This window comes from Dipodomys spectabilis, unplaced genomic scaffold, assembly GCF_019054845.1.
Source record: "Dipodomys spectabilis isolate Male_0828 unplaced genomic scaffold, ASM1905484v1 ptg000329l, whole genome shotgun sequence".
Classification (NCBI taxonomy): domain Eukaryota; kingdom Metazoa; phylum Chordata; class Mammalia; order Rodentia; family Heteromyidae; genus Dipodomys; species Dipodomys spectabilis.
In genome coordinates, this window is record NW_024871006.1 from 4,118,574 (window position 1) to 4,130,405 (window position 11,832).

At 56.3% G+C, this 11,832-nt stretch overlaps 1 protein-coding gene across 1 annotated transcript; it reads left to right on the plus strand.

The window, feature by feature from the left end:
* The first annotated feature begins 1,028 nt into the window (after nt 1–1,028).
* Otop3 (otopetrin 3) lies at nt 1,029–10,916 on the plus strand. The gene is made up of 8 exons (XM_042702640.1): nt 1,029–1,573; nt 2,386–2,477; nt 5,940–6,356; nt 6,433–6,569; nt 7,096–7,154; nt 7,369–7,487; nt 8,329–9,143; nt 10,696–10,916. Exons 1-8 carry the CDS (start codon nt 1,029–1,031, stop codon nt 10,864–10,866), a joined length of 2,355 nt encoding a protein of 784 aa, XP_042558574.1. The 3' UTR covers nt 10,867–10,916.
* Nucleotides 10,917–11,832: the final 916 nt, after the last annotated feature.

Sequence of the window (11,832 nt, forward strand, 5' to 3'; positions counted from 1 at the left end):
TCAAGGCTAGTGCTCTAACCACTTGAGCCACTGCTCCACTTCTGGATTTTTTTTTGGGGGGGTGCTTAATGGAGATGAGTCTCCCAGACTTTCCTACCTGAGCTGGCTTGGAAACTCCAATCCTCAGATCTCAGCCTTCTGAGCAGGTAGGGTTACAAGCATGAGCCACTGGCACCCAGCTTCCAACACAGCTTTTTCTGGTTATCTTGGAGATGGAGCCTCTTGGACTCTTTTTTTTTGAATCTCCCCTGGCTGGCTTCAAACTGTGATTTCGCTGATCTTAGCTTTCTGAGTAGCTAGGATTACAGGTATGAGCCCCTGGTGCCTAGCTCTATTTAATATTTTTTAAATAGCCAATGAATTATTGGAACACTGGAATTCATTCCTCCTATTCCATGGTCCCCTTCTACCAGCGGCTATAAGCATACTTCCTCCCCCAAATACTTCAGGAATGCCAGGAGCTCTGGTTGATAAAGTAAATGGTTCCAGTTTAAGAAGTTTAAGAGGAGTCTGAAAGAGTCAGATTGCCTCCTCCCACCTCCCTTCTCCCAACTGGGGGAAGGTCTCCTGCCAAAGCCCTTCCAGGAAATACAGAGGGAAGGTGGCTCCGTGCTAGAGTACTTGCCTTGCATGCCTGAGGCCCTGGGTTCGATTCCTCAGCACCACATAAGCAGAAAAGGCTGGAAGTGGTGCTGTGGCTCAAGTGGTAGCGCGCTGGCCTTGAATTGAAGAGCTGAGGGACAGCCTCCAGGCCCAGAGTTCAGGCCCCACAGCCGACAAAAATAAATAAATAAATAAGAAAGAAATACAGAGGGGCGTGGGAGGGAGAGGGAGAGAGGGTCAAACATTGGAAAGGAGGGGAAGGCAGGAAGAAGGGGGACTTGCGTGGGAGCAGAGGGGCGGGGGGGAGGGGCGATGGCCCTGGCACGTGGAGGACAGGGGCCACCAGAGGATGGGAAACGGAGGAATGAGGCTCTGCCTGGCTCTCTTCCCCACCTCCGCCTCGCCTTTAGTTTGACTTCAGCCCGATGCTAGGGAAGGGGCAGAAAAAGGCGACCCGGGAGTGTCCCATTCCCAGCTCGGCCGCGGAACCCACAAAGCCTTTACTGCTAGGCGCGCCCTGGCGCCCCTGCGCCCCTGAGCCCCGCGCGCCCTGCCGCCCGGCGCCCCTGCCGCCCCTGCGCCCCTGCGCCCCTGCGCCCCTGCGCCCCGCGCGTCCTGCCGCCCCTGCGCCCCTGCGCCCCTGCGCCCTGCGCCCCTGCGCCCCGCGCGCCCTGCAGCCCGGCGCCCCTGCGCCCTGCGCCCCTGCCGCCCCGAGTCCCGCGCGCCCTGCAGACCTGCGCCCGCCTCCCGCCCCGCCCCGCCGCCGCGCCATTGGCTGCCCCGGAGCCCCCGGCGGGGTAATTAACGTGGGATTAATAAGATGCCCAAAGTCAACAGAAAAATCGATGGGCCTTGGAGCCCGCGCGGCGGCTGCGCAGTGTCGCGGGGCGCGGGAGGGCGTCGGGGGCGCGGAGCCTCACCTGGCGGGAGGGCCGGAGCCCGGCCGCAGCCATGGCTGCCCACGCCGCAGGTAAGGCACCCGGCGCCCCTGGACCCCGAGGGCCGATCCTGGGGGGGCCGGGAGGAGGCGCGACAGGTGTCAGGCGCTGCCGAGACTGGGGAGGGAGGGCAGGGAGACCGGAGGGGCCCACTGCTGCCTCTGTGTCCCCCTCACCGCACATCCGGCTCTGCGCTCGGGGCATCCCGAGATCGCCTGGAGGGCGCGCGCGGGGCACCGGCGCCCCGCAGCCTCGACTGGAGCCGGTCCTGCCTTGCGCTCCCGCCGGGGCCCCGCGCCGCCCCGACGGCTCCGCGGCCGTCGTCGCCCGCCCCTAAATGCGGTGCACAAACCTGTTTGGTGTCCCGGCCCTCCCTTGGGCTGGCGTCGAGGGGAGGGCACGCCCGAGGGTGGTGGACTCCGGGCCTGTTCCACCCTCGCACCCTGCCCCGAGATCAACTGAATTAACCCCACACGCGCTCACTGATGAGCCCGACCTGGGGCTTGAACTCAGGGCCTGGGCGCTGTCCCTGCGCGCTCTCTCTCTCTCTCTCTCTCTCTCTCTCTCTCTCTCTCTCTCTCTCTCTCTCTCTCACACACACACACACACACACACACACACACACTTTGGGCTTTGGGCTTATCGGAGATAAGAGCCTCATGGACTTTGCTGCCCCGGGGTTGGCTTCAAACCAAGGTCTTCAGATCTCAGGCTCCTGAGTAACCAGGGTCACAGGTGTGAGTCTCTGGTACCGGCCTTCCCACATTTTATTTTATAAAGACAAGTGTCTGGCCTGATCTGGGACTTAAGATCCTGCCTCAACCTCCCAGTTCTGAGATTACAGGTGTGAACCACCACCACAGATCAGCTTTGGGGCCTTCCATGGTTCCCTTTCGCTGCTGCTGGACAGCAAAAGAGGGGCGGGGGCCGTCCTGGGTTGGAGGGAGGGGAGCTGGAACCTTGTCCCTCAGTAGCCCCCTCCAGCCTGCAGCCTGCAAAACCCATCTCTGAAATTGACCCACAATTCCATTCGCTCCAGCATCTGGAAAGAACAGTAGGAAAATTCCCAAACAGCTAACACAGGGCCAGGGCAGGGGGGCTTTCTCACCCTGCTCTATGTGAATTTATATGTATTAAATCACTCATTTGCAACAAAATTTCTCTGAGGTAGGTGCCATGCATGAATTCCCCCCATTTATCGGCTCGAGAATTTGTTTGGGGGTTGGTGTAGTGAGTGTTAGAGTGCCCTGGGTTAGATCCCCAAAACAAGAAAAAAAGGGGGGAGAGAAGGAAGAGAAGGAGAAAGAAGAGGAGAAGGAGGAGGAGGAGGAGAAGGGAGGAAAGAAGGAAAGTAGGAAGGAAGGAAAAAAGGAAGGAAGGAAGGAAGGAAGGAAGGAAGGAATGAAGGAAGGGAGGGAGGGAGGGAGGGAGGGAAAGAGGGAAAGAGGGAGGGAAGATTGAGTGTCTCCTATTCATTGGGCATTACCATTTCCTAGTTGTATACTGGATTCACAGATGAAGACACTGAGACACAGAGTCTGAGAGCGCTGCCCAGGCTTACAGGGATAAAGAGTGGCAGCATCCGGGCTCTCAGTCATTACGGTGACTTGGATAGGGGAGTGGATTCCTGGGAAAGTGAGCTAGAGCTGCTGGGCTTGGCAGAAAAGGAGCAAGAAGGCACTGCAGGCATGGCTTACATGGTAGAGCACTTCCCTAGCTTGTGCAAGGCCTTGGGTTGAGTCCCTAGTGCCAACAACAAAAACAACAACAAAGAACAGGGAGCAGAAGGGGTGTGCCTCTGAACCTCAGCCTTGCTCAACCTGGGCGAGGGAGCCTGGGAGGAAGAGATCACCATCCACTGGAAAGCCTAGGTGGCTGCGAGAATGGAAGGGGTTAATGGAAGGGTCTCTGTCCAGAGCTCTGGTGCTGAAAGTTCCCACGGACTTGCCAGAGTCCAGGGCCGAACAGGAGGTGAGAGCTGGGATCTGCACTTGCCTTGCTAAGTAGAGCAGCTCTGGGTCTTGGGGCGGGGAGGGGGAGTCTGTCACATACACACACACACACACACACACAGCACACCTGACAGTACACACCCACACTCAGCGGGAAGGAGTGGCCCAGCAACACACCACTAGCCGAGAAAGAAGGCTTCCACGGTAGTAAAGTGGACGGGTAAGGGCCACTGTCCAGGGAGAAGGAGCAGCTGGCTCCTGGAGGGATCATGGGAGCCAGGGACAAACAGGGAAAACACTGAGGCTTTTACCTGGGCAGGGATGGAGTGACAGGCAGGTACCCAGAGTGTGGCCAGCAGGCTGGATGGGGAGGAGGTCGAATTTGCCTTAAGGGACACTGTGGACCAGGAAAAGAGAGAGGATCATTTATAGAAATCCAGAAAAGAAGGCCAAGTGTTAGTTTTCCATTTGTTCCAGAAGAGAACAATGGAAGGGATGAATAATGCCCAGGGTGGCCATGGGAAAATGAGCCACCCCCTGCTCTGTAGAACACCTCAGCCCCACCCTGAAGGAAGAATGTCCCAAGAGGGCCAAAGGGGAGAGCTGCCCGTATTGAGTGCCCCAAGATCAGGCCCAAGCAAGTGGTGACAACGTGGTTGTTTGGTTTAAATGAAAAACTGGGGAGCATCAGGAGGTGGCAAGAGACATTCTGGAAGATGGAGGCTAGTGTCCCTAGGCTATGCTGGGAATTCATGGGACAGCTGGGAATAGGGGCAACTCATGGCATCTGTACTCAGCCCAACCTCTCTTGTGCACTTGGCAGACATTGCAAATCAATCCCAGAACCACTATGTAATATTATGATATGTGTTAGGGAAAATAAATAAATAAGACCATTAGAGCTAAAGGAAGGTCTACTAGTCCTGTTTTCCTCATCCTTTCCTGGAAGAAAACTACTGTAGCTTCTAGATCTTTCCAAAGTCATCTTATATACACTCCTGCATCCCTATGACAAAGTATTACTTCAGATCTACTGCATTCTTTCCCACCCAGCCCAGACTCAACCTCAGGATCCACCTTGGCACACACAGTGCTGTCGGCAATCCTAGTTCACTAATCAATCAAAGTCAAAGAAGACATCCATTCATCCTCCAAGACCTCAGGAGCAGAATTCCACCTGGAAGTTAGCAGGGGTGAAAAGCCAGCCTTAGAAATGGTCCCATGAGCACCAGTGGCTCATGCCTATAATTCTAGCTGCTCAGGAAACTGGTATCTGAGGATCATGGTTGAAAGCCGGCCCAGGCAGGAAAGTCTGTGAGATGTTTATCTCTAATTAAACAAGAGAAAATCAGAAGTAACACTGTGGATCAAAGTGGTAGAGTGCTAGCCTTGAGCAAAAAGAGCTCAGGGACAGAGCCTAGGCCTCAAGTTCAAGCCCATGACTGACAGAAAAAAAAAAAAAAAAAGATAAGGCAGTGTGCAGATACCACTGGCTCCTTGGGCAGATGTCACTGTCTTACTCTACACTGAGTCAGGAAGTGAGGGAGCCCATCTAGGAGTGGGGTGGTCTAAGAGGCTCTTGAGCAAATCAAAACAATCCCTTAGAAAGCTGGGCACTAGTGGCTCACCTGTCATCGAAGCCACTCAGGAGGCTGAGGTTTGAGGATCACAGTTCAAAGCCAGCCTGGGCAGGAAAAGTTCATAAGACTCTTGCTCCAATTAACCACCAGAAAAGCTGGAAGTAGAGATGTAGTTCAAGTGGTAGAGCCCTGGCCTTGAGTGGAAAATTCAAGTGTGTGTACTAGTAGCACACACATACACACACTCACTTAGGTTTATGGGCAACACAAAGCATTTCCCTGTCTCCTGTTCTTTTTTTCTTTTATCTTCTTTTTTTCTCTTGTGCCAGTACTGAGGCTTGAACTTGGGACCAGGGGCAAGGCTCTGTCCCTTTATTTATTTATTTATTTTTGGTCGGTTGTGGGCTTGAATTCTGGGCCTGAGCACTGTCCTCAGCTCTTTAGCTCAAGGTGAGCACTCTACCACTTGAGCCATAGCACCATTTCCAGTTTTCTGGGTGGTTTATTGGAGATAAGAGTCTCACGGACTTTTCCTGCCCAGGCTGGCTTTGAACCGAGATCCTCAGATCTCAGCCTCCTGAGTAGCTTGGATTACAGGCATGAGCCACCAGTGCCTGGCTTTCCCTTTGCTTTTTTGCTCAAAGCTAGCACTCTACACTTGAATCACAACTCCACCTCTGGCTTTTTGCTAATTAATCGGAGATAAGAATCTGGATCCTCAGATCTCAGCCTCCTGAGTAGCTGGGATTACAGGTGTGAGCCATTGGCTCCTGGTGCGTCTGCTGTTCTCTGTGAACCTCTATGGGCAACCAGAAGAGGTAGCCTTGAACCCTTGAAGTCATTCAGAGCCCTTTCTCTCTCTCCAGTGGCTGCTGAGATTCCACATGTGTCCTCTCCGGAAGCACAGTCAACAGAGGCATCCCCAGCCCCCAAGGACCAAGGGGACACAGGAGCCAAGGAGACAGGAGCCCCAGGGCTGCCCAGAGAGAAGTCTTGGCTGGCTCGCCATTTCTCACTGCTGCTTCGACGGGACCGGCAGGCCCAGAAGGCTGGACAGCTCTTCTCCGGGCTCCTGGCGCTCAACGTGGTGTTCCTGGGCGGGGCCTTCATCTGCAGTATGATCTTCAACAATGTGGCCGTCACTCTGGGCGACGTGTGGATCCTGCTAGCTGTCCTGAAGGTCCTCTCCGTCCTCTGGCTCCTCTACTACATGGCCAGCACTGTGCGGCGGCCCCACGCCGTGCTCTATCGAGACCCCCATGCGGGACCGATTTGGGTGCGAGGTGAGCATGGCTGGAGAGGGCTGGGGCGGGAGAGCTGGCCTGAGGACAGGTGCCAATGCCCGCCCGCGCCCGCCAGGCTCCCTGGTGCTCTTTGGCAGCTGCACCGTCTGCCTCAACGTCTTCCGCATGGGCTACGACGTGAGCCACAGCCACTGCAAGTCTGAGCTGGAGCTCCTCTTCCCCGCCATCGAGATTGTCTTCATGGGCATCCAGGTGACAGGCTTCCCCGACCTCCATGCCACCAGGGGGCACGAGCTGCCCACCCACGCACACCCATGGCCTCACACACCACAGCCCCCTCTAAACACCCACTTCCTGGGCCCACACCCCTTGTCTGCCCCCTGTACACCATTCTACTCACATCTGCCCCTGCTTATTTGCATATATCTACATATGCATCTATACAGATGCAGATGCATATACAGATAGCCAAACCTCCTTTCCAAAGTCACACATCTCTGCAATGCACCCGATCCTGTGTCTGGTATTTCCCCAAGCAGTGGACATTTCAGCTCCTTTTCAGAGCTTGAGCCAACTGAGGCTCAGAACTTCTCTGCTACTGGCCCAGTACCACACAGCAAGGAAAATAAAAGACTGAGGCTCGATTCCAACCCTGGCCTCCTCACAGGGTCTTCCGTTGCAAATACACACAAGCAACTTGAGCGTGTACACACACACACACACACACACACCTACAGCCCCCCACCAGTCCCTGGGCTCAAGGCCCTGTCTCTTTCAGACCTGGGTCCTCTGGAAACACTGTAAGGACTGTGTGCAGGTGCAGACCAATCTCACCAGGTAAGACTCGTCTCCCTCCCGAACCTCCCGGCCTCTCCAGACAAGGGGCCCCTGCGGCTGTGGCTTAGTCTTCAGGTGGCCCCAGGGGCTGCCTCGCCCATGCCTTTGAGACCAGCACTTGCCCCAGTATCCGTTGACGGTAAGGATGGGAGGGGGGACAGGACAAGGGAGGCCTGGCCAGCGGTGGGAATGAGCCGCGTGGCCCTTCCTTCAGGTGTGGCCTCATGCTGACCCTGGCCACAAACCTGCTGCTGTGGGTACTGGCTGTGACCAACGACTCCATGCACCGTGAAATCGAGGCGGAGCTCAGCGCCCTCATGAAGAAGCTGTCAGGTAGATGGGGGGGGGGGCAGCCTTTTACACACACACACACACACACACACACACAGATGCAAATACACTCCCCCAAACTGCAGGTGCCCAGAGAGTTATACAGAGCTGGGAGCAAACTCTAGAGGCCTGATTACATTTCAGCAGAAGCCGTCCACTGCCCACAGTCCCTTCGTGAGCCATCAGGGGGCTGTCGGGCTGCAGCCCCACATGGCAGTCAGCAGGCAGCCAGCCACGAATCCTGGCTGAGCTCCCAGAGGAGTCCCTCCCACAGGAGCCCCACCCACTTCATTTGCATATTTTTTGCAAGACCGTAAAGTCGGCTTTGGGCCTGAAAGAATGCTGCCCAATACAATTCTAGCTGCCTTGAAGAATGAGCAAAGCCTGAAAACTGAGGGTTAGAAAATCCTCCCAAGACAGGCGCCAGTGGCTCATGCCTGTAATCTTAGCTGCCCAGGAGGCTGAGATAGGAGGATCACAGTTAAAACCAGCCAGGGCGGGCAAGTCCATGAGACTCTTCTCTCCAATTAATTACAGAAAAAGCTGAAAGTGGCGCTGTGGCTCAAGTGGCAGAGTGCTAGCCTTGAGCAAAAAGCAGCTCAGGGACAGTGGCCCAGGCCCTGAGTTTAAGTCCCAGGACTGGCCAAAACAAACAAACTGAGGGACAGCCTATGCCCAGGCCCTGAGTTCAAGCGTAAAGACCAGCACCAAATGAATCCATCCATCCATCCATACAGCTAGCTCCGCCTCTTCCAGCGCTCACAGGCTCCAGATGGCCTTGAGAGTGATTGGTTCCCCTGGGTGCCCTTGAACCTCGGTCTCCTCCCGCCCCACCCCTCCCCAGGCAATGAGACCAACACCTGCCTGTGTCTCAACGCCTCGGTGTGTGAGGTCTTCCGGAAGGGCTACCTGATGCTCTACCCCTTCAGCACTGAGTACTGCCTCATCTGCTGCGCGGTGCTCTTCGTCATGTGGAAAAACGTGGGGCGCCGCCTGGCGGCCCACACGGGCGTGCACCCCCCCGGCCTGCCCTTCCACCTGCACGGGGCCATCTTCGGGCCGCTGCTGGGCGTGCTGGCCCTGGTGGCTGGCGTGTGCATCTTCGTGCTTTTCCAAATCGAGGCCAGTGGCCCCGCAATCGGCCGCCAGTATTTCACCCTCTACTACGCCTTCTACGTGGCCGCCCTGCCTGCCATGAGCCTGGCGTGCCTGGCGGGCACGGCCATCCACGGGCTGGAGGAGCGGGAGCTGGACACGGTCAAGAACCCCACCCGCAGCCTGGATGTGGTGTTGCTAATGGGCGCCGCGCTGGGCCAAATGGGCATCGCCTATTTCTCCATCGTGGCCATCGTGGCCACCCGCCCACATGAGCTGCTCAACCAGCTCATCCTGGCCTACTCCCTCCTGCTCATCGTCCAACACATGACCCAGAATCTCTTCATCATCGAGGGCCTGCACCGCCGCCCGCTCTGGGAGGTGGTGCCCGAGGACCTGTCCAGAAAGCAGGAGACACCGTCTCCCCACAGGGGCTCCCTGATAGAGCTGGGCCAAGACCTGCGGCGGGCCTCTGCGGCTTACATCCACTCCTACAGTCATCTCAACTGGAAGCAGCGGGCGCTCAAGGAGATCTCGCTCTTCCTCATCCTCTGCAACATCACAGTGAGTGGCTGGGGAAGGGCTGGTTGGGGAAGGGTGAGGTGGAGCCAGGGGGGACCCAGAAAGCCTCATTCAGGAAGGGCTGGATCAAGGTGATCTGCCTCTTTGCAATTAGCATGATGCTGCTAGGGAGCAGGGAGTCAGCCGCCTGGTGCGAATCAATGTGTAGAGCACGTGGTGAAGTGCTTCTCACAAAAGACTTCTACACTCCAGAAGCTTAATGTCTAGCTAGGAAGATGCTAGAGGACCAGTTAGAAAATTATTGGGAAATTCGTTATCCAACCAATTCAGACAAGAGCAAGTGCCTGATTATTTTTTCCAAAGAGCTCTTCATGGGCTGGGCATCAATGCCTGTCATCCTAGCTACTCAAGAGGCTAAGATCTGAGGACCATGGTTCAGAGCTACCGTGAACCAGAAACCCTATAAGGCTCTTATCACTAATTCACCACTAAAAAAGCCAGAAGCAGTGCTGTGGCTCAAGTGGTAGAGCAGCCTTGAGAGAGAAATGCTAAGGTCAGTGCCCAGGTCCTGAGTTCAAGTCCAGAAAAAAGGGAAATTCCTTAGTGGAAGATATTAATAATGATCACTTGGCTTTCAGGAGCTGTTAAGTCCCAGGCCCACCTCCACATGCACTTGAGTTATCTCAGTAACCCAGACCAAGCATTATGGTCCCCACTGCACAGACAAGCACGCCCAGGGCCCACAGCCTGTGGGATCAATTCACAAACCCTGAGAACAAACCTCAGATGTGAGCCCCCTGGTCCTGGCAGCGAATAACGAATAAATTAGCTCTAAAGTGCATTAGGACTGCAGAGAAGGCAGTGTGGGTATAGTGGCCAGGGCAGGCTTCAGGAAAGGTGTGATCTAGGCCTGGAGGAATGCAAAACATTGACAACAGGAACCGTGTACCCGGTGGCTCACGCCTGTAATCCTAGCTACTCAGGAGGTTGAGATCTAAGAATCACGGTTCAAAGCTAGTCTAAGCAGAAAAATCCATGAAACTCTTATTTCCATTTAACCAGCAAAAAGCCAAAAGCCAGAAAAAGAGGTATGACTCAATTGGGAGAGCATCCGGCTTGAGTGAAAAAGACAAGCAAAAGTATGAGGCCCTCAGCCGGGTAATCCCAGCTACTCAGGAGGCTGAGATCTGAGGATCACTGTTGGAAGCCAGCCTGGGGAGGAAAGCCTGTGAAACGCTTATCTCCCATAAATCACAGAAAAAGCCAGAGTGGCACAGTGGCTCAAGTGGTAGAGAGCTAGCCTTGAGCAAAAAGAAGCCCAGGGACAGTGCCCAGGCCCAGAGTTCAAGCCCCATGACTGGTTTTAAAAAAGTGCTAGGCCCTGAGTTTTCAAGCCCAAGTAGTGGTACGTGTGCATGTGTGCGCATGCGCTCTCTCTCACACGCATACACACACACACACGCACAATGGAACAGAAAGGTGGGAGGAGGTGTGGGAGGAGCTTCAGGTTCTGGGGTCTCCTCCCTTATCCTCAGCATCTTGGAGTGTGAGAGAGCCCCTCCCCCACCCCACCCTCCCTCTCCCTTCCACACAGCTGTGGATGATGCCAGCCTTTGGCATACACCCGGAGTTCGAAAACGGGCTGGAGAAGGAGTTTTATGGCTACCGGGCATGGTTCACCATCGTCAACTTCGGCCTGCCCCTGGGGGTCTTCTACCGCATGCATTCCGTCGGGGGGCTGGTAGAGGTCTACCTGGGGGCCTGAGGATGCCCGAAGAAACCACCCCCTGAGAACTGGCAGTGGGGAGGCAGAGAAGAAGGTAGTGGAGTCTCGGGCGGATGCTCAGAAGGCCGGACGACATCTTGGGGCTCAAGACCAAGGGCGGAGCCTGGACACCGCACTTCGGATGCCCATGGCCAGGCCTGAGCGCATGCCTGCCCTGCGCCCCACCGCACCATCCCAGAAGCCAAGGAGGCCCCCCAGGACGCTGGCAGGGACCCCTGCTGCTGTGACCATCAGGGCTGGGAGGCGGGCAGGGAATGGAGAGGGAACTCCCTCTCCTGCCAGGCCCCAAGGGCCTGGTCCCTGGGGAGGTTCCAGCTTGAATCTAGTACATTCTAGCTCAGGGCCCGATGTGCAGAGCTCCGTGGACACACCCCCCCCTCCACTCCCCACACACCCTATCTCCTAATGAACCCATTAATTAGCTGCCAGGCAGGGCTCAACAGCTCTCTCCTGCTGCCATAAACACTGTTTGTTTGATTGATTCCACCCAGGCTCCATGGCATTTGTTCCCAGGGACAGAATCGCCACCCCGGGTGTGGTGGGAAAGGGCTGTGGCTCTGGGACTGTCTCTGGCCCCAGCCTCTGGCCACCCTGTCCCCTGGGTGGGAAGCCTGCCAGAGCCCCTGGGTGGGGTAGGAAGGGGACGGGGCGCCCTGTCAGCCCATCCATCTCCCTGAGCCCGGTGCAAACAAGCAGGCCATGCCCAGGGCGAGGCCTGGAGCAGAGCCAGGGCCGGGCAGAGGAGTCTGGCCCGAGCTGGTCCTTGCCTGTCTCCCAGAAGCCAGGCTGTGAGGGGACATCTCCAGGGGTGAGGCCGAAGGGGGTCTCAGTGCTGTTTCTGGCTGCTGGGGGAGGCCCTTCTCCCCTGGGTCACGCCCCCACCCCACTGTGGGCTTGTTCCCCGCCCCCCTCCCCCAGCCACAAACCCCAGGTTCCAAGGCGTGA

Coding starts and splice junctions, on each gene's coding strand:
- Otop3 (XM_042702640.1), top strand. CDS start 1,029: ATGCTAGGGAAGGGGCAGAAAAAGGCGACCCGGGAGTGTCCCATTCCC. Junction 6,570..7,095: donor TTGTCTTCATGGGCATCCAG/GTGACAGGCTTC, acceptor TGTCTCTTTCAG/ACCTGGGTCCTCTGGAAACA. Junction 9,144..10,695: donor TCATCCTCTGCAACATCACA/GTGAGTGGCTGG, acceptor CCTTCCACACAG/CTGTGGATGATGCCAGCCTT.